We start from the raw sequence: 21,069 nt of genomic DNA on the forward strand, positions 1-21,069 counted from the left end.
CTCAGACCAGAACTACATGGTGACAGTCTTGGGCTCTGGGGATGAAAACTCTCCTTGAGGAACAAGGCAGGAGGCAGAGGGATGGCGAGAAATGAAGGAGCTGTGGGGTTTGGTTGCCTAGTGATGGTTTCTTTTCCCCAGTGGGCTTTATGGGTCAGGGATGAGCCCAGGGGAGGCCGGGAGCAGTGAGTGTTGCAGAGCACAGAAGAGCCTGCTGGCATCCAAGCCCACCTCTTTCAAGTCACAGATGAGGAAAATGAAATATCTTGTTCCGGAGAGCATAGCCAAGGAGAGTTGAGGCTAGGATTCGAACTCGGATCTGACTCCCAAATCAGGCCTTTGGCTGTTAGAGGGAGGTGGTCTGGTGAGAGGGAACCTTGTTGCAGCCTGTTTCCTGAGGCCGTGGGGACAGCTTTCCCATGGGGATCTCCAGGCATCAGCACTTGTGGAGCCAGCGAGGTGGGAAGGGGGCCTTCTGGGCAGAATCTACCCATGGGCAGCTGGGAAGGTGTCAGCTTGGCCGTCTTTAGCGTCATCCTGACTATGAAATGTGCCTGGAGCGAGTCACACACTTCCCTGGCTCAGAGTCAGAACTGGAAGCCCTTAGGTCTCCAAGGTAGAAACGGAGGCCCAGGAGAGAGAAGAATTGGTCTTATGTTGGCTTCCTGTCTCTAGCCTCAGCTTCAAGTGATGGTCATGTGTTCTCTGAGTGACGCAGCCACAGCCTGAAGCAGAAAGGAGTAAGAACGGGAGGGCAGGCTCTCAGGCTCCTGGGTGTTTTCCTGCTGGGCAGTAGCAAGACAGTGGACTTCCCCTGGGAATCCTGGAAATTACACAGTTAGCCAAACCAGGCCCCGCCTTGGAAGTGTCTCATCTTCTTGATTTTGTCCCTCTTCAGGGTGTGTAGAGGCCCTCCAGAGATGGCAGGATCTTGACCCGGACATCCCACGCTCTTACACTGCTCATCTAGAAGAGATGGTTCTCTCCCCAGCCAGGCCTTTCCTCTCGTCTCTGTTGACTAGGAGAGCAATTAGAAAGCTTTAGACTCAGACCTGGGTTCAGATCCTAGCTCCGGCACTCCCTAGATGTGCTTGCCGCAGGGAGTTACATCATTTCCCGTCTGTGAAATGACTGCTAGCCCTCCTTGCATTCTGGGATTCGGAGGGTTTTTTTCTAGAAGTAGCTATGGAATGGTGGAAAGAAGAAAGGAGCTGAGACTGACTGTTGGAACAGGAGTGGGGATAAAATGGGGAGGGATAGAGAGAGAGAGAGAAACAGAAGGGTCAGAAGGAGCTTAGGGTCTCCTTACAGAAGGGGGACCAATATAAATGATGCACAGCACATGCAAATCATATGTAAATGAAAGCGTTTGTTGGGAGGGGGTGCATGGTGCACCATCTAGGCTATCCAGAAGGTTGGCAGACTCTGGGGGGAAGGGATCTGCCCCAAGCCAGGGCAGAGCCTGAGTTTTGCCCCAGAAGCCACAGCTGTCTGTGTAGCCCTGTGGGCTAGGAGAAGCAGTGAGCTCATGGCACAGCTGTAGTGGGGAGGGTATTGTGTAGTGAGAACTGACTAGGCCCGTGCCCTGTTCAGCATGGTGCCCCGTCCAGCCTGGGCCACTGGCTCCATTGTCTAGCCCAGGTGACAGAACCAAGCCAAGCAGCTTTTCTGTAAGTTTGTGCCGGGTGCCCTCCAGCAGAGGTCTCAGAATCCCTTAGCTAGAGGCTTCACCTGAGAACGCCCCACACATGAGTGGCAGGGCCAGAGAGAGAAGGATCCAGCCAAGAACTGAGGAGTCAAGAGTCAGACATGCTTCTTTTATTTCTTATTTTAAATTGTGTTTGTGGGGTGCACATGTGTGCACGGGTACAGGTGCGCATATATGAGTCTTCACATAAAGGCCAGAGGTCAGCCTCAGGTGCCACTGCTCAGGAGCCAGCGAGTTGCTGTTGTTGTTGTTATTATTATTATAGAGAGAGAGAGTGCAGGTCAGAGGACAGCTTTCAGGACTTGGGTCTTTCCTGCCGTGGTCTTTTCTGAGGATCAAACTTAGGTTGTCTGGCCTGTGTGGCAGCTGCTTTTACCCCCCGAACCACCTCACCAGCCACCATGCCAAGCTTTTTACGTGGTTGCAGGGACTTGAACTCAGAAAGGCTTTTCTTTACTGGGTTGTCTCTCCGGCCTCCAGATGCGCTCTTTTGTTCAGGCAGCTACTCTACCTCTCATTAGCTAGAGATGGAGTATTCCTCCATTCTGGGGTGGATCTGGGCTTCTGTTCAGATGCTGAGACGCTTATGTCTTCCATCCCAGCATCTCTTCCCTGTCCTCATCTGTGTCTTATGCCTGGCTATGTTCTAACCTTTCTTAGATTGCTTCACAGGTAGCCGTCAAGAATGGTGCTGATGTGCCTGGGCATCGAATGGGGACCCAGTCTTTCTAAAAAAAAAAAAAGTAATAATTCCAATTCTCTTTGCCTTTTCCCCACAGGAGTCAGGTGCTATGCCCGGCAGGTGCATGTCCCCAAGGGCCCTCTTTACCGTGTGGTTGGCACCACTGTCTCTATCTCTTGCAACGTGAGTGCCTATGAAGGCCCTTCCCAGCAGGACTTTGAATGGTTCATGTACAGACCTGAGGCCCCAACGACTTCCCTGGGCATCATCAGCACCAAGGATAGCCAGTTCTCCTACGCCGTGTTTGGGCCTCGTGTGGCTTCTGGGGACCTGCAGGTGCAGCGCCTGAAGGGAGATTCCGTGGTGTTCAAGATTGGTCGCCTGCAGGCCCAGGACTCTGGCTTTTATGAATGCTACACCCCCTCGACGGACACTCAGTACCTGGGCAACTACAGTGCCAAAGTGGAGCTGAGAGGTACTGGGCTCTGAACTGGGTGGTGAGAGCGCCTCCCAGATTTGGGTTTCATCTTCCTCCTCTTGCTTCCTCTTCCTTCTCCTCCTCTTCCTCTTTCGATCTCCCCCCACCCCAGTTGAGCCTACAGTGTTGAGCATACCAGGGAAGTACTCTACTAAGCTATATCTCCTGTGTTAGTTTTTGAGATTGGGTCTCACCCTGTAGTCCAGGCTGGCCTACAACCCACTAGCCTAGGTTGGCCTGTAATTCCTAGCAGTTCTCCCACAGTTCACTATGTAGCCCAGGTTACTTTAAAACTCCCAGCGGTCTTCCTGTCAGGCTCCTGTGCCAGTAAGCCTGCCTTTCCGGCACTTTCTTTGCTTTTACTGGGACCAGATGCAGAGACATTTCAAGTTACTCAGACTGGCATTGAGCTTGTTCTGTAGCCCCAGTGGGCCTTGAACTTGCTCCTTCTGTCTTAGCTTCCTAGGGAGCTTGGATGACAGGCCCGCTCCAGCCTCTTTATCTTTACCGTTACTTTCTTGAGTATTTAAAATGCGTTAATCCCAGATATTAGAGTGAGTGTCAGTAGGCTTATTCTGTAAAATTCATCTTAGTATGCTCAGACTGGGTAGGGACCACTGAGTTATAGAAGTCCTTGTCCTCCAGGAGCCCACAGAGTAGGTAGTGAAGTAGGAGACACACAGGAGACAGGAGGGCTGCCAGCTCCCAGCCCTCTCTCACCAAAGCCTTTCTCTCCAGTTCTTCCAGATGAGCTGCAGGTATCTGCTGCCCCTCCGGGGCCCCGAGGACGCCAAGCCGCAGCCTCCCCCTCCCGACTGACAGTGCATGAGGGGCAGGAGCTGGCTCTGGGCTGCCTGGCTCAGACTAAAACAAAGAAACACACACACCTGTCGGTGTCCTTTGGGAGAGCCGAGCCTGAGGCGCCAGTGGGGCGAGCCACTCTCCAGGAAGTCGTGGGACTGCGCTCTGACATGGCTGTGGAGGCTGGAGCTCCCTATGCTGAGAGGCTGGCAGCCGGGGAGCTGCGGCTGAGCAAGGAAGGGACTGATCGGTACCGCATGGTGGTCGGGGGTGCCCAGGCTGCAGACTCAGGCACCTACCACTGTACTGCCGCTGAATGGATTCAGGATCCTGATGGCTCCTGGGTCCAGATCGCAGAGAAGAGGGCAGTCCTGGCCCATGTGGATGTGCAGACACTGTGTGAGTGCCATGTCCCCCTGAGGGGGCATCTCAGTGGGCATGGGGGTAGTGCTACATGACCGTCCTCTGACTACAGAATTCTTCCATGGAGTGAGCAGCCTTCTAGACCTTATTCACTCTCTATCCATGCTTTCTCTGCTCAGCAATTGGATGTGGAGATACAAGAGCTATGGTGGAAGTGTGAAATTCAGGTCCTGGGGAAAGAGACAGATAAAGGGCCTCTAAATTTTTGCAAAGAGGTGTTATAGATAGGAACCCAGGCATCCCCATGACCCCTCCCTTCCCCTGCTGTATTTCAGCCAGCCAGCTGGCAGTGACGGTGGGACCTGGCGAACATCGGATTGGCCCGGGGGAACCCTTGGAACTGCTATGCAATGTGTCAGGGGCACTGCCCCCACCAGGCCGGCATGCTGCATACTCAGTGGGCTGGGAGATGGCTCCTGCAGGGGCTCCTGGGCCTGGCCGCCTGGTGGCCCAGCTGGACACAGAAGGTGTCGGCAGCCTGGGCCCTGGCTATGAGGGCCGGCACATTGCCATGGAGAAAGTGGCATCCAGGACCTACCGGCTACGACTGGAGGCTGCCAGGCCTGGTGATGCAGGCACCTACCGCTGCCTCGCCAAAGCCTATGTTCGAGGGTCTGGGACCCGACTTCGTGAAGCAGCCAGTGCTCGTTCCCGGCCTCTCCCTGTGCACGTGAGGGAAGAAGGTGAGAGCTTGAACCCTTGGCAGGGTTCAGAGCTTATCGAACTTATTTCCTAAGTTCTTAGCTCCCGAGCCTTCCCTCTGTAACCCGTATGTCCTTCCCTCTGCAGGCGTGGTGCTGGAGGCCGTGGCATGGCTTGCAGGGGGTACTGTGTACCGGGGAGAGACTGCCTCCTTGCTATGCAACATCTCTGTGCGGGGTGGTCCTCCGGGGCTGCGACTAGCAGCCAGCTGGTGGGTGGAAAGGCCAGAGGAGGGCGAGTTAAGCACCGGCCCTGCTCAGCTTGTGGGTGGAGTGGGTCAGGACGGCGTGGCAGAGCTGGGAGTTCGGCCTGGAGGGCGTCCTGTCAGTGTGGAGCTAGTGGGACCCAGAAGTCATCGACTAAGACTGCACAGTCTGGGGCCCGAGGATGAAGGCGTATACCACTGCGCCCCGAGCGCCTGGGTGCAGCATGCGGACTACAGCTGGTATCAGGCGGGCAGTGCACGCTCCGGGCCTGTCACAGTCTACCCCTACACGCATGGTGAGTGATAACCGCCCTCCCCTCCCCTCCCCTGCTCCAGTTGTGTTTGCCCTCTTCTGTTTTCCTGTCTTCCCTGCTATCTCCGCCTCTCCCTGCCTCCCCACATCCCTGCATCCCTTTGCATGAAAATCCCCAAGCTGATCTCAGTGTTGATTGGGGTGGATGTATGTGGGCATGGATGGTACTCTGTGACTAGGGACTGAGTCTAGAAACCCTGCTGGGGAGAGTGTCAGCGACCTGCATGACAGATCCTCTCTGAGCAGGCCATCCTCTCTCCTCCAGCTCTGGATACCCTGTTCGTGCCCCTGTTGGTGGGTATGGGAGTCGCCCTAGTCACTGGCGCCAGCGTCCTTGCTACTATCACTTGCTGCTTTATGAAGAGGCTGCGAAAGCGGTGATCTGTAGCATCCCAGGTGAGGGAAAGGGACCCCCAAGCCCTGTCTTCCTCGGGCTTCCTGTGTGCTCCATCTGGACAAGCCGCGGCCGGCTCAGCCCTGCAGGACCGTGGAGCAGGGTGAGGGCTGAAGGGATCCCTACCCTCAGCCCACTCCACTGCTCTCTCCAGTTCCCGCAGGTGTCTTCCAGCCAGCGCCACCCCGCCCCTCCTCCGGTTGCCTGGATACCCTCTCCCTCCTCCGTCCAGAACTTCCTTTAATTTATTTGACCTGTCCCTGCCTAGAGCGGGAGACTTGGCTCCCGCATTGCCCACAGCTTTCCTCAAGGTCTTCCTTCTGGTTCTCTGTTCTTGGTCTCACACTTGTGCTGTAGGAAGGAAGGCCAATTCCTGTCCTCAAACTAGTTGGGTTTTTTTTTGTTTGTTTGTTTGTTTTTTTTTAATGTGAATAAACTGGTTTTATAAAATCCAGGCTTGGTTGTGTCTTCCCTTGCCATGAAGCTATAAAAGGCAGGGGCGGGGTGGGGTGGGGTGGGGGTGGTAGTAGGGAGGTTGCTGGGGTTGTCAGCCTGTTCTGGATAACCCAGGCCCTCTCCCCATCGTAAACACCATCTGTCCTTCGAGGACCTTGCTACCCACCCACTGCAGGAGGGGATGCCTGGGTCCCATCTGTCACCTAAAATGTCAGTGTTGAGCCAAGTCCTAATGGGGCTTCTGTTTGGAAAGGGGAACATAGGAAGCGAGGGGTGGGTTCCAGCTGAGCTTGGCCCCTCGCACAGCTTCCAGGGACAAGTCTTTCTGAGCTCCCCAGACTGGGACACGCCCTCCTCCGGCTCATTCTCCTGGTTAAGCTAGTCTGGGAGCAGACTCCTCCCACCAGGCCCTGGGGCCTCAGTCTTTTTCATCCTGACCTTAATTATTCTCCGACTGCAGCAGAATAGGAGCCCCAGAATGCAGCTGCCTACTTAGGGACCACAGCGGGGGGGGGGGGGGGGGCTGTGTCCTCTGTACGCAGAGTTACTTACTGCATCTGCTTAACACGAGCTGCACCTCTCTCTGGTCCGGAGAGTCTCGGCTGTTCTATGTTCTGCACTTCAAGTGGCATCCAGTCTACCTTTTCCATTTAGCAATTTAACATTTATTGAGCATTATGAGTTTGTCAGGTATCATTTTTTTTTTTACACATAAGGGAACTAAGGCCTTGCTGAGAGGCTGAGAGTCCTCATGGAGGTAACTAGTGACAATCAGCATTGGCACCAGAACACAGGTCTCCTGACTGTCCTGGACAGTGGTGCCCTGAGTGGTTGCATCTCAGAGACTTCCAGGAGCATCTTCGATGTCTCCATTCCAGTGCTTTGTATGAGGGTGCCAAGCACCCCACCCCTCTTGCGCAGACTCCGCCTTTCCCCCTGAATCCAAACCCCGGCCCCTCCCTGTGCTCTAGTTCAGTATGTGCGTGGGGCTCCAGCAAGCCCATGTTCACGGACCTCATTTTTTTGAGAGTGACCCAGGTGCTCCTGAAACCCGAGTCCAGTGTTCGACTGAAGGGGAGAGGCAAGAGCTTGCGTTCTCTGAGTGGACCCGAGCTCAGATGGGCACTGGGAGGGAGGGACAGTGCCCCATTGGATGCTGGTCTCTTAGCCTGGCACAGAACAGCAGACCTTTATTCAAGGGCAGGAGTGGATGCAGCCAGGGCCACGGTTTGAACCGGCCCCATCAGAGGCTGTGTCCACCTGGGCTACACTGAGCTCCAGGGGGCCAGCCTCCAGTCCCTTGAGGATCTTCTGCTCCTCAACTTGCCATTGTTCTCCCCTGACCAGCCCAAGATGACTGGGGACAAGGGCAGGATGCAGTGGAGGTGGGATGGGAGGATGTCTCTCCAGGGTTCCCTGCCCTGGCAGGACAGATGGCAGGCAGCAAATACCCACAAGTATAAGCTCAGTCTTCTACCCTAGTCCGTCTTGCCTTGTCCTGTTAGAGAGTCAGTCGGCCATTTGTGGTGAAGCCCATTCAGCTTCAGCTCCCCACTGCCTCCCCAGGAGTCCCCGAAAAGGCCTTCTTTCTGTTCCCACCTGTCTCTGTGGCCTTCTCCTCTTCCCAGATGCCACCTCGGTGTCACTGGCAAGTTACCACTGACGCTTCAGTTCTTGGACCCAAAGTCAAGCTCTTTAGCCTGGATCTGGGTCCCTCTCCCTGACATGTCCCTTCTCTTTTCTACTGTTCATAAGGGTCCTCGACTTCTCAGCTCCTGCAGCTTCTCCTCGGCTTGGTTTCCTCATCCAAGTGTAGTGCCCGTCAGCACGATCTGGGAAACCTGTTAGATCTGGGAACTAGTTAGATGTGCAGATTTTTTGGTTTCCATCCCGGACCTACTGAGTCAGAATGTTGGGAGTGGGACCCAGAAATCTGTTTTAACAAGCCCTCCAGGCGAGTGACGCAAAGCTCCGTAACTGCTGGGCTCCCCCCACCCCACCTTGCTCAATCCTTAGCTTCCAGATTGCTAATGCCCTCTCACTTCTGACGAAGAGCTTGTGTGGGCTCCTAGAGTGAGCCACACTTCCTTCAGTTGCTGTGGGGGTATTTCTGACCTCCACCTGTACTGTGTTCTGGTGTTAGGACCAGGTCTTTGAATGTCACTCCTGATACCTAATCACTATTTTGAATGATCCCCTGTCGCTGTGCCTCAAGGATAAACTACTTTCCCCAGGGCTCAGGCTTCCCTCATAAAACCACTTATTTAGTCTCCCTTGGTCTTTCTTCCACCTCAGAGTCTCTCTGCTTTTTTGTTTCTATAGCAGTACCTACCTGCAAGGCTTCACTCCGCTGCCTCAAAAAACCACTACTGTCCTCAGTCTTTCCCGGTCCTGCTCCAGGGCCGCTGCTCAGAGTCTACCAAGGCTTTTTAGCCTACCCCCTGAGGGTATCCGAGCCTATCACAGCTGGATAGTGAATCTGGATAGGGTCACATCTATACCCTGCTCCACATCCTTTTCTCTGTCTCAGCGGTGGCCACTTTGTCTAGACAGGTGTGTCACACACAGGGAAACCAGCAGAGGAGGTGAGTGGGGGCAGCAATTGGTCTGACACTCTACTCCCTAAGCCATGTCCCCTGGTTTGAGGTTGCCTCTGTCTGGAAGAAAAGGGTATTGGTAGGTTTTGCCCAAAGGTGTGCTGCAGATTAAGGCAGCCCTGGGTCCACCAACTGTCGATCCATAGCATAGGCCACCCAAGCTATCCACTGGCTGCCTCTGTCTGCCCGACCTTCCTATTCAACCCCATAAGCCCATCCTTCTGTCCATCCATCCACCCACGAACAGATGTGAAGGTCAGACAGACAGACCGATATGTTCTTTCATCCCCACCCTCTCCTCTCTTCAAACCAGGACTTCTTTCTTCCCCACTGGATCCTGGACTCAGTGGGCCTCTCCCAACATTAGCCATTCCTTGGGACATTGCCTGCCTCCTCTTCTTCCATCTCCACTCCGCAGCTTCCACGTACCTGTGTCTAGCCCCCTGGTCTGCCACAGGGGTTTGGAGAAAACCAGTCACACCTTGGACTCACTCTCCGGGGGTGGTAGGCAGCCATTCTGCTCCTTGTCTGCTCCGTCTCCCCCACCTGCCCCCTCCCCAGCCCCCTCTTCCTCCACCTTCTCATCCAGCCTGCTGGGGATGGACCAATAGAGATGGGCATCGAGGCGGGCTGCAGCTTCTGCCAACTCCCGGGCACTACACGAGGGTGTGGGCACCTCAAAGGTCTCATGGAAGCTGGCATAGTCCACCTCATAGAAGCCGTCCTCCAGGGTGAGCACAGATGTGAACCGGTGGCCCCACAGCACTTCATCTACTAGGTAGGAGCTTCGAGCTTGGCATGTCATTCCTGTGGGGAGGAGGAAGAGGCATTAATCAAAGGGATCCCGGCCTGAGCTTCCCTCTTCTGCCTCTCATTCCACAGCTCTCTTTCCCCAGAGCCCCACCTCTCTTTGGTCAGCTCACTTCTCCATCTGCCAGCCTGTATTTCCCCTTTGAGAAGCTCAACCTTAAAACTAACTTTAGGGATCATCTGGTCCAGCTTCCCACTTCCCACAGAGCCTCCTCGCCCACCCCTGCCCCCGCCCCCGCTGAGCATTCCCAAGCCCTGGGCAGCTGGCTGAATTGATTACCTACCAGGATGGAAAGCTCACCACCTCATGAGAAGTTCAGTCCTTTGTGGATTGCATTTGTGTTTATATGCATTGATTTGTGTTTATATGCATGGGTGTGCATGCATATGCGCCACAGGATGTATGTGAAGGTCAGAGGACAGCTTGTGGGAGTTGGTTCACTCCACAGTCTGAGACCCGGGGATCTAACTCAGGTCCTCGGGCCTTTGACCTTAGCTTGCAGGGCCATCTCACTGGCGCTGGGCTGTCTTTTATACAAGCTAAAATCTGTCCCCAGGATCTCTACCCCTTGCATTTCACTCCCTTCCCACCTGATGCTCCCTTAGCATCTGTCAATATAGACCCAGGTTCCCTTGGACCCCTTCCTCAGATTGAACACTCATGACCATTTCCCACTTGATCTGGCTTTTGAGAAGTTTACTGTCTTCGTTGCAAGTCAGAATGGTTACGGAGGACCAGGTAAGGGGCCATCTGAAGTGTGACGACTTTTCCAATTGTGGCCTCCTCGATGCATAAAAGAAAGCTTGCTGCCTCTTGTTTCTGGCCAGGAGGCCCTAGCAAAGTGGCCCATGATTCTATTACATAAATGCCTTTGGAAGCTGCATCACGTTGCTACAGCAAGCCTGGGAGCCTGTGGCCAACGAAAACCCCCAGTTCTTTCTCCACCAGAGCCTTTCCATGCTGGGCTTACATAAGTGATTTTTTTTTTAAAGCCTAAATGTAGAATTTTATATTTACTCCCTTTAAATGTCATCGTGTTGGGTTTTTTGGCTCATTATTCTTGCTTTTCAAAAGCAGTTTGAATCCCAAAATACTACCATCCTTCCCTGTTTTATCTCTAGAAAGATCGAACATGCTCCCACCCCTATGTCCTTTACACTGCCCTTCTCAGTCCTTGCCCTGGGTCTGTCCTGCCTCCCCTGCTGGGATTTTGCACCCTTCCCTCAGGGCAGATCATTTTGTTCCTACCTCAGAGTCACCCCAACCTAATACCATCCCAGAAACAGAGATGAAAACACCACCAACCGGAGAATGGTTAATCTGGTTCTGTGCTATCCTGGGGACACTGGTATTCTATGGCAAAGCAGAAATAAGAGGAATCTGTCAAGGTGGGGAAGGAGAGCCCGCCCCCGCAGGGCCTCTGCAGAGAGAAGGCCCGAGAAGCAGAGATGGGGCTGAGGCTGGGGCTGGGGGGAGTAGGGATGGGTGGGAGGTGGCGGCAAAAGGGAAAAGTCCTTGTAAGAGAACTGCCCAAGATAGTGTCAAAAAGGAGGGACAGCTGGCGAGACGAGGGAGTAGCAAGGGAAGGGGAAGAGCTAGGACCAGCCTAGTCAGAGTGAAGGAGGAGTGGGGAGTGGATAGAACTGAGTTGGTGATGAAGCAGAGGCTTTCTGCCCAGGACCAGGAACGGGTTCTCAAGGCCAGCAGCAGGGAGCAAGTCTGTCAGTAGCAGTGCTGTAGCTCCCCCTAGTGGCACTTTGGTTCTTTACTTATATTTTCCTTATCTTCAGCAGCTAGGACCTCTTAAAGGACCTGTACCTGTTTTTTTTTTTTTTTTTTTTTTTTTTTTTTTTTTTTTTTTTTTTTTTTTTTGCTCCTATACTGATCCCAAGCAAGCTCTTGACAGTGTAGGCCTGAACGAAGGCACTGACGTCACAGTTCCTTCTGGAAAGGAACTAGAAGTGGCAACATCAGGGGAAGTTAAGAGTGGCAGATGGGGTAACTGAGGCCGAAGTGAGACAGACCAGTTCTCACCTCTCCACACCTCAGTTTGGTCAATCGAATTCCAGGGCTCTGGATCTCTGCGCATCAAGAACCTTGCACGGTAACCTTCATGCCAACATCGTACTAGGAAACACTGAAGCTAGACTTCCTGTGTTCTATCTAGGCTATGCTATTTATTGGCTTGTGACAGTGGGCTATTTATGGGATCTTTCTTTGGGGCTACTCATCCTCTAAAAAGTGAGCACAGTAAAAAAAAAAAAGTAACCTCCAGGGGAACCTTACTAGGATTAAGTGAATTCAGAGATGTAAAGTGCTATTCAAAGTGACATACCTGTCAGGCCAGGGCCTCAAGCTAGCATCATTTCGTAGAACTCTTCCAAGCTTTTTCTTGACTCTGCAAAGTCACCCTGTCCATCCCTTTCATTTCCATCCCTGCCCCAGCACACCCCCCTCCTCCACCTGTCACCCTATACTCCACTCTCTGTCCATCTTTCTGCATGCTCCTCCTCCCACCCCCCACCCCCATGCTTTTCTTGCTCCCATCCTCCAGCCTGCCCGCACCCGTGGCCTCCACCATGCCCTCGAGAATGACCACGATCTCGAAGTCGTCCCTCTCGAGGGCGCGGCGTGACGCCTCCCAGAAGGGGCTGGCGGCATCGATCTCGTGGCTGATGACAAGAGGTGAGACGAGGAAGAGGCGGTCGTCCCCGGTGTCGAAGCCCACGCTGAGGTCGGTCTGGTGCAGGGGGATGAACTCGCCCTCGAGCGTCTGGCGCGAGCGGATGAGCTTGGCGCGGATGGAGGCCTCCACGATGTGCGAGGATCGCAGGTCGCCCACGCGGAACATGAGGCAGAGGCGCCCGTCGCGCAGCGACACCACAGCGTGAGAGGAGAAGACCAGCGTGGCGGCCCGCTTGTTGGGCTGCGAGATCTTAACGAACATGCACCCCACCATGAAGGCGTTCACCATAGAGCCCAGGATGGCCTGCAGCAGCAGCAGCACGATGCCCTCAGGGCACTGGTCAGTAATGACGCGGTGCCCGTAGCCGATGGTGGTCTCGGTCTCGATGGAGAAGAGGAAGGCAGCCACGAAGCCGTTGAGGTTATTGACGCACGGGGTCCACGCGGTGTCCTCCAGGTGCTCCAGGTCGCCGCGGCCGTAGGCGATGAGCCACCAGATGGCGCCGAAGAAGAGCCAAGTGAGCGCGTAGGCGAGCACGAAGAAGAGCAGGCTGAGGCGCCACTGCAGGTCCACCAGCGTGGTGAACAAGTCGGTTAGGTAGCGGTAGGTCTCCCGCACATTGCCCTGCTGCACGTTGCAGCGCCCGTCCTTCTCCACGTAGCGCTGGCGGCCACGGCGCCTGGGTGGCTCCTCCGACACCGGAGAAAAGGCGGCGTTCTCCTGCGCCATGGCGCTGCAACTGGAATCCTGCGGGGACTTAATAAAGGTTTGCCGAGTTGATGGGTCTGCAATGGCGAGTAGCCCCTGGACGAATCACCCCATTCCGCTCTCTTAAGCCTCATTTCCCCCTACTTGGTGGCATGGGAACAACCCAGAAGCCCACAAGCTCGGAAAGCTGGGGGCCGGGAGAGCTGGAGAGATTGCTCAAATGGCTCACTGGCTGCTGTTCCAGAGGATCTGGCTTTGGTTCCCAGCACCCACATGTGGGTTTACAACCGGTTGTAATTCCAATCTCTCTCCCTCTTCTGGCCTCTGAGGGTGTCGCACAGATATACATGAAGGCAAAAGACCCATACACATAAAGTAAAAATAAAAATAAAGGTTAAGAAAAAGTTGTACGGATCACACAGGGTAATGATCACGAACCGGGCCAGCGCAGTGCAAGTTCAATGGGTAGGAAGTGTTAGAGATGTCGGTGCCACTAATCTCGATGCCACCACCTCAAGCTGAAGTGTGTAGCACCTCACAGACAGGCCTGGACCAGACTCCTGAGATTCTAAAACGTAAGAAGTGGGTTCCTTGGCAGTTCCTTCTCTATGCAGAGCCCTCCCTGCCATGAGGACTTACACCACTCTTTCCCTGACCGTTATCCCTTCCTCCTTCCCCGGACTCTTCTTCACCATCCTGCCCAAAGGTCACAGAAAGACTATCCCCTCTCTTCTCTTTCTGAATCTCACTCTTTCTACCTCCTCCTCTGTCTTTTCTCTACCCCAGACTTACCAAGGAGAAAGAAATGCCGGCTGTGCACAAAAAGTCTCCAGTGTGCAAAGGTTGAATGTTCCCAACATTAGGAAATTCCCATTGGCAATTCTGACTGCTTAACCGTGGTCACTGATATCGCCCCCTTTCTCCTGGGCTCTTTCCCAAAGGAGACATGCAGAAAAGGGTTGGCAGGCTGGAGGCCGTGTGAGATCAACTGCCCACAGCAAGGACATGCCAGGCCATCCAGGGTTACGCTCGTCTAGTATCTTTCCACCTCTATACTTCCTTACAAGTAAGAAAAGAACCAAGAGAAACGCCAAGCGCCCACATCAAACCCTCCCAGCTTCCTGCCTTGCATTTACTACCCTAACACCAAGCCCACCCACACCAGCCATATGTCCCCAAACCCACATTCCAAGCAAAGCCCAGATTCCCAGCAAAACCCACCTGATTTTGTTTCAAATTCTTCCCCCTGAGATGCACTCTGAGATGCCTTCTTCCCTGAGAGATGGATGCCCAGAGTCCTTCCCTAGGCTCTTAGGGTCCCCTAAGAGATATGGACCATATGAACCAAAGTCTGTAGAGTAAGGATTTAGGAGACATTAATCTTCCTTTCTCTTTTCTGATATTGGTTATCTCATCCCATTCCAAGGGAACCTGGGGGGTGGGGTGGGGAGAGGCAGGAGGGCTGGGAGGGCAAGGGAGTGCAGGAATGTGACATAAGGTTCACAGATTGCTTAGATGACCAGGTCCTAGGGAGAAACGGCATGGATATGTAACTACAAGCCCTACATCCCAATTTTTAAATTTTGGAGCCAAGCGTCCTGCAGCCAGACCTTTGGAGGATGTTAAAGAAAAGGCAGAAGAAGAAACCACAAAGATGGTTTGTATCCTCAGTGCCTCCACACTTATTTTCCATGGGAGTCAGGAGACATAGCCCAGGAACACCTTGGCAATGGCAGATTAGATCTTCCCCTCCCCCAACAGCAGACTTGCTTTCCCCTCTCTGCAGGGTGTCCTCTGGAAGTGATCTGTAAGTACTCAGTGCCTCAGGACCCTGCGTCTCTTTCATCCTGGCATTAGTTTCAGGTGGGCTTCTAGGCATTCTTCTTAGGGTCTTAGGTAATCTGACCTCCATCTATGTCCAGGAATGGAGAAGGGTGTCCGATCATCCCCCAAACGCTGATTGCCCAGGGAACCTATTGAACATGTTCTAGCTCTTGCTATCTTGAGGAAGGGTCTCTTTTTCACGGGAAAGGAAAGGTGTGCACTGTCCACTATCTAAAGAACGAGGGCTTCATTTCTGCCTCTTCCCTCCAAATAACCACAGTTCTTCCAACCACAGTTCTTGAGCATGCTCTGACCCCTTTCAGTAAGATCCCAGGACCACATGCTTCTTCGTGCTCTTTTCCTCCCCCTAGAGAGTGCTGGCCAGTGGGGGGGGGCTTATCTTTTGGAAGGAGGTCTGTCTGGTGAAAACTCCCTCAGGAACCAGCTCCACCCAAGCCCCACTTGCCTTAGAAATCGGGGCCCGAACCCCAAGTCCCACAACTCAACTCACAGAGCCTGGAGAGGAGAGAAGCCGGCAGCAGAGACCCTTGGGGTTGGTGCCCATGTCCCTGACACCATGTCCCCCCCACCATAGGTCCCCTCTGAGAGTGGGAACTGCAGACTCCTAAATGTAGCGGCAGCTCAGACTAGGACTTGGTATCTGTGTCATCCCCACTTCCCAGGTTCCCCTGCTCCTCTCCCGTTTCCATGGCAACCAGTCTGGCTACAGCTCCACAGCGTCCCCCTCCCTTTCCCAGTTCTGGGTACCACTCTGGCTGATCCACACGCCGTTGCTATTTTTAGCTAAAGTCCCTCCTCTTGGACACTGAGAATCGTCTCCTCACCCCTTTATAGGGAGAAAAGTCGGTGGGGGTGGGGGAGAACCTGGCGTGTTCGCCCTTTTCAGAGAAGCTCCTCATTCTGGGAAAATAGAGGCCTGGAGGTGTTGGGAATAAAACGTTTGATTTCAGGGGGTCATCTGGGAGCTCACAGCTCATGCTCCCCCAGAGGGACCACAGGTAAAGGTGCTGCTCTTAGATCAGGCTCACCACTACAGGCTCCATTTTTGAAGAGACCTCTGCTGCAGAAAGCAGCTGATAGAAGGAAAAGAGGTCTGTGGAGGTAGGGGCTAGAGGCGGGGCCAGAGGTTCTGTCGTTGTCACCCATGCAACACATGACAAAAGTCCCTTCACGTCGCTAAGCCATAGTTGTTCTTCCTATCTCAGAGTGTGGGTATGGGCACACAGCCCTCTTCTGCCTACTTCACATAGGATACAGACCAAATTAGGCAATGCAAAACAGAAGGGTTTGGAGATGAATTTTGCTAATAGCAAAAAGTTGAGAAAACTCTCAAACGTCCAAAGGAGAGAAAAGTTTAGGCTTGCGCTCACTATCAACAGACTTCTGGGGCCCAAATGCCACACACTGTGCTAGGTAGAGGTGATTATGAAACGAAGAGGTCTCTGCCCAGAAGCAGCTTGTGATGCCGCGGGAAGGAAAGACACAGAATTACATCTCACAGAATTACTACTGCATGCTACGGTTGATCCACCAAGCATCAGCACATTTGATGCCCATGAGACAGCTATTTTCTTCTATTTATGGATGAGGAAAATGGAAAAAGCAGCTTATTAAATTCCAGAATTGGACAGAGATAAGATGTCACTGCCCTCAAGCTTTTCATCTAAAAGACTTGTGATATTTTTGTTAGGTGCCCCCCTTCCCTCGGGTCTTATTATCTAGCCCAGGTTGGCGTCAACTTCCTCAGTGTTGGGATTATAGGCATGCATACAAAAGACTTTTTTTTTGAAGGGTAGTTTTAATCTTACGGCAATATAAAAGCTAAGAGAGGAGCCTGGGGATATGGTCAGTCAGCAAAGTGCATGCCCTACAAATGAGGACCCGAGTCTGGGTCCTCAGCCCCTATGTAAAAAGCAGGACCTGATGGCAAGCAGCAGAAAGATGGAGAAAGGAGGATGCATGGAGCTCACTGGCCAGTCAACTGGTGAATTCCATGTTTAATGAGATATTCTGTCTCAAAAAATAAGATGGAGTGATAAAGGAAGATATCGAATTCTGGCCTCTGTGTGTACATACATGTGTATGCACGCACACACACAAAGATGTATACACATACCCATAAATTGAGAGAAAGGCACAAAGAGGTCCCTATGTCTCCTGCCTGGCATATACATAGCCTCTCCCATTGCCAACATCCCCAATGAAATAGTAGCTTGGTTACAATCGAGAAACCTTAATTGACACAGCGTGATCATCAGTCTCTAGTTCCCACGAGAGCTTTCTTTTGGTGTAATTCCTCTTGCTCTAAGTCTGGAGCAGTGTATAATGGCATGTATCCACTATGACAGTGGTGCTTTCCTCTGCGTTCTGCTTAGTCAGCTCGTTCTCCCATTAGCCTTTGGCAATCTCTGATTTTTTTAACCGTTTCCATAGTTCTGCCTTTTCTAGAATGTCATGGAGTTGGAATCATACAATATGTAGCTTCTCAAACTGGCTTCTTTCATTTGTATATTTAAGGTTGTTCCGTGTCTTTTTATAGATCCATAACTCATTTCTTTTTAATACTGAGTAATAGTTTATTGCCAGGATGTACCACAGTTCACTTGTTCATTCACTCCCGAAAGACATTTTGCCTCCGGTTTTTATCAATAACAAATAAAGTTGCTATAAACATCTGTGTGCAGGATTTTTACTTGGAAAAGTTTTCAGCTTTGGGGAGGGTAAATACCAAGGAGGGTGTTGCACTATCATATGGGAAGAATATGTTTAGTTTTGCAGGTGACTGCCAAACCGACTTCCAAAGTGGCTGTACCATTTTGCCGTCTCACTAGCAACACATTCCTTTTCCTGTTGCTCTACATCCTTGCCAGCGTTGGGTGCCATCAGCGCCACGAGCTTTACATCACCACAGAAATGTGATAACTGTAGCATTCAGTAAGTGTAATAGTTTACCGCAGCAGTTGATATGTTTATGCACGCGAATGTTCATGTAGAGAGCGGTGCTACATAAAAAAGTAGAACAGAAGCTGAAGTTCAAGACCAACCGTCATGTTCAAAGCCAGACTCAGTTACATGAAAACTTATGTTAAAGAAAGTAAGAAAGAAAGAGGAGAAAGAAAGAGGAAGAAAGGGAGAAAGAAAGAAAGAAAGAAAGAAAGGAAAGGAGGAAAGAAAAAAGAAAGGAAGGAATAAAAGGAAATAAAAACAAAATATCCATATAAGCTGATTATGATTGTATGATAACAACTACAAAGTGACTGATTAAAAATTAGGAAACACCGGGCGGTGGTGGCACATGCTTTTAATCCCAGCACTCGGGAGGCAGAGACAGGAGGATCTCTGTGAGTCTGAGGCCAGTCTGGTCTACAGAGTGAGTTCCAGGACAGGTTCCAAAGCTACAGAGAAACCCTTGTCTTAAAAAAAAAAAACAAAATAAAGTAAAAATTAGGAAATGTGCTGGGCAGTGGTGGCACAATTTCTTTAATCCCAACTCTCAGGAGGCAGAGGCAGGAGGAACTCTGTAAGTTTGAGGTTAGCCTGGTCTATAAATTGAGTTCCAGTACAGCCTGGACTACACAGAGAAATCCTGTCTTGGAAAAAAAAAGGAAACATTTTGGAGAAACATAAATATTTCAATGTTAATTTCCCTTAAGAATTTATTTATTCATCTGCTTATTTATTTGCACTGCTATAGATGGAACCCAGGGCCTTGTGCATGCTAGGTAAGGCTTGTGCCACAGAAATACATTCCCTTCCTTCAGTCACCAGCCCCAGGGAAATAATTAAAAGCAAAGAATGGTATATAAATTCAAGCTGATATTATTGCTATCATCAGTATCGTTATGTGCAAGGTGTTTTCTATGCATTCTACTAAGCCTTAACATTGCAGGGACATATCACTAGAAGAGCAGGAATGAGGCTGCACATTAGAAGGCTAGAAGCTTCTGGAATGCACTAAAAAAGAGGACTTGTATATGGAGTAATATAAATTTCAGAGGCACTAATATAAGTTCAAATTCTACACCATCTGATAGTAGATGCAAGACTTTGAATTTTTTATTCTTTTTTCTCTTTCTTTTTTGTTTTCTTTCCTCTTCCTCCTCTTCTTTCTTCCTTTCCCCCTTTTCCTTCTTTCTTTTGACAAAGCCTTGTTATAAATTCCTGACTGGCCTGGAATTCACAATCTAGTCTAGGCCAGCCTTGAACTGGTAGTTCCTCCTGCTTTTGCCTCTACAGTTCTGGGATTACACACATGAGCTACCATGCTTGAAAAATGTTAGTTTTCTGTAAATCTAAGAGATGGGAATAGCCATGTTGTATCAGTCACTTTTTGTTGCTATGACAGAATAACTGAGCCAACTTAAAAGACGAACAGTTAATTTTGGTTTCCAGTTTCAGAAATTTCAGTCTGGGGCTGTTTGGCTCCATTTTTCTTGGGCCATATGAGACAGAGCATTGTAGTGGGTAGCATGGAAAACAGACCTCATGGAGACTGGAGAGGTGGGCGGTGGGGAGGGAGGAGATAAGAAGGAGAGAGCAGAAGAAAAAGGAAGAGAGACAAGAGGGAAGAGAAACTGTTTTTCTAGAGCAGAGGTTCTCAACCTGTAGGTCGTGATCCCTTGGGGTCACATATTATATATTCTTCATATCAGATGTTTATATTACAATTTATAACAGTAGAAAATTGCAGCTATGAAGTATAAATAAAATAATGTTCTGGTTGGGGGTCACCACAACACATGGAACTGTATTAAAGGGTAGAAGGATTAGAGAGGTTGAGAACCCCTGTTCAAGAGCCGTCCACTGGTGGCCTGTTTCCTCCAGGCAGCCTTCGTTTCCTGATAGTCCATTCAGGGTTAGTCAGTCAATGAAGTAAACCGTCAACAAAGGGAGCTCCTTTCTCATGATCTAATCACCAATACCGGAGCTTTGGGGAGGGTATTTCATACGGAAAACACAATAAGTAGTATCCATTTCTTGAGGATTGTTTACATAAAGCCTAACATATTGTGTTTTCCTCTTTTTCCCTCTTTCTTCTCCTTGCCACTGCCACTGTTGTCGTCGTCGTCATTGTCATCATCATCATCTTCATCCTCACCATCTCAGGGGACTCCTGAGATCCCTGTCCAGCAGGGGCTGTCCTCCTCTGTCCTGGCATCACCCAGTGAGACCTGCAGGGGGCTCTCCTTGTTCACTGACCCCTCTCCAATCCTGTTGGCTGTTTCTTGTTGTTCCAAGTGGAAATATCAGGTTTTTGCCCGAGATTGGCATCAACAGTGCTGTTAAAGCCCCAGTCAACATCCCTGTCTCCTGGGTCTGGCCCTGTCACCTGAGCCTGGGGACTGCAAACTTGCTTTTCTCTGCCCTGCCAAGAGGCTGCTCACGTTGGTTCCACTGTGCCAGGCACTCAGAGAGAAGAAACCAAACTCCTGGGCAAGAACGTGTTTGCATAGAGCTGGCCCCTTTTTCTGGAGGGACAGTCACAGAGCTGATAGTGCCTTTCCAGGTGTTGTCAGCCAGCCTGCTGACTCTGTCCTTGCTGTGCTGACAGACGACAACACTCTTTCACCTCTTTCAAGATCCTCCAGGTCCTGGACTTAACTTGTTAACTTTAACCTCAATTCCTTGTGTATCTAGCTTGAACTGAGGCAGGAGAAAAGAAAATCTCACAAGTCACTAGCATACAAAAAATAAGCAAGGTCCTAGACTTTATGGACCGAGAGAACGAAAGCAGTTCTGCAAGGAATCAAACCTGTTATGTCAGCAGAGTTGTGATAAATGAGAATTGAAAATCGAGGACACTGGGGACAGGAAGGCCACTTCTGGAGCCACACCACCGGCCTATAAAGAATGTTGGTACAGAGCTGGGGAGATGTTAGAGGGCAAGGTATTTGCAGAGCAAGTTGAGGACCTGGGTTTGGATTCACATCACCTACTTAGAAGCTGGGATGACAGTATATATCTATAACTCCAGCATCAGCCTCTGACCTCTACATATGCCTGCATGGTGAGGGCTAACACACACACACACACACACACACACACACACACACACACACACACACACACACACACACTTTTTTCAAAGTGTAAAATAGAAAATCAGCTCTCTCCAAATATCTGAGTTCTCGTGGAGAGCCTAAAGAAGAGGTAGGGTTTGAGTTTCGTTGCTGCTATTTTGAGGTGAGGGTAGGGACATTCCCTTCCTTTCCCCAACAGTTCTGAGTTTGGGTACAAGATGAACGCAATGCAGCCTTCCG

General features: G+C 51.2%; 2 protein-coding genes across 9 annotated transcripts in view; one reads left to right on the forward strand and one right to left on the reverse strand.

Annotated features, from left to right (window-relative positions):
- Igsf8 (immunoglobulin superfamily member 8) overlaps positions 1-6,160 on the forward strand; it is a 22,494-nt gene extending 16,334 nt beyond the window's left edge. For 4 of the 5 annotated variants that reach the window (XM_075989163.1, XM_075989164.1, XM_075989165.1 and 1 more), the window contains 6 exons: positions 2,488-2,865; positions 3,607-4,068; positions 4,368-4,775; positions 4,882-5,295; positions 5,578-5,708; positions 5,861-6,160. In XM_075989163.1, coding sequence (XP_075845278.1) covers positions 2,488-2,865; positions 3,607-4,068; positions 4,368-4,775; positions 4,882-5,295; positions 5,578-5,693 — 1,778 coding nt within the window. In that variant the 3' untranslated portion in view covers positions 5,694-5,708; positions 5,861-6,160. Of the gene's footprint in view, positions 1-2,487; positions 2,866-3,606; positions 4,069-4,367; positions 4,776-4,881; positions 5,296-5,577 lie in introns of all 5 variants that reach the window. The other variant, XM_075989160.1, reaches the window with a different exon arrangement.
- Positions 6,102-15,485, reverse strand: Kcnj9 (potassium inwardly rectifying channel subfamily J member 9). 4 transcript variants are annotated; one of them, XM_075989166.1, is made up of 4 exons: positions 15,300-15,485; positions 14,186-14,315; positions 12,136-13,012; positions 6,102-9,566 (listed from the first exon to the last, which is right to left on the reverse strand). In XM_075989166.1, the coding sequence occupies exons 3-4, from the start codon at positions 12,983-12,985 to the stop codon at positions 9,235-9,237; spliced, it is 1,182 nt and encodes a 393-aa protein (XP_075845281.1). In that variant the 5' UTR covers positions 12,986-13,012; positions 14,186-14,315; positions 15,300-15,485; the 3' UTR covers positions 6,102-9,234. The 4 variants fall into 4 exon arrangements, with proteins under 4 accessions (XP_075845281.1, XP_075845283.1, XP_075845284.1 ...); XM_075989168.1 differs by having other exon boundaries at positions 6,747-9,566; positions 12,136-13,003; positions 15,300-15,458; XM_075989167.1 differs by having other exon boundaries at positions 6,748-9,566; positions 14,186-14,285; positions 15,300-15,458.
- Positions 15,486-21,069: the final 5,584 nt, after the last annotated feature.

The sequence above is a fragment of the Microtus pennsylvanicus genome, chromosome 10 (genome assembly GCF_037038515.1).
Source record: "Microtus pennsylvanicus isolate mMicPen1 chromosome 10, mMicPen1.hap1, whole genome shotgun sequence".
Classification (NCBI taxonomy): Eukaryota; Metazoa; Chordata; class Mammalia; order Rodentia; family Cricetidae; genus Microtus; species Microtus pennsylvanicus.

Coding starts and splice junctions, on each gene's coding strand:
- Kcnj9 (XM_075989166.1), bottom strand. CDS start 12,985: ATGGCGCAGGAGAACGCCGCCTTTTCTCCGGTGTCGGAGGAGCCACCC. Junction 9,567..12,135: donor GGGCATGGTGGAGGCCACGG/GTGCGGGCAGGC, acceptor TCCTCCCCACAG/GAATGACATGCCAAGCTCGA.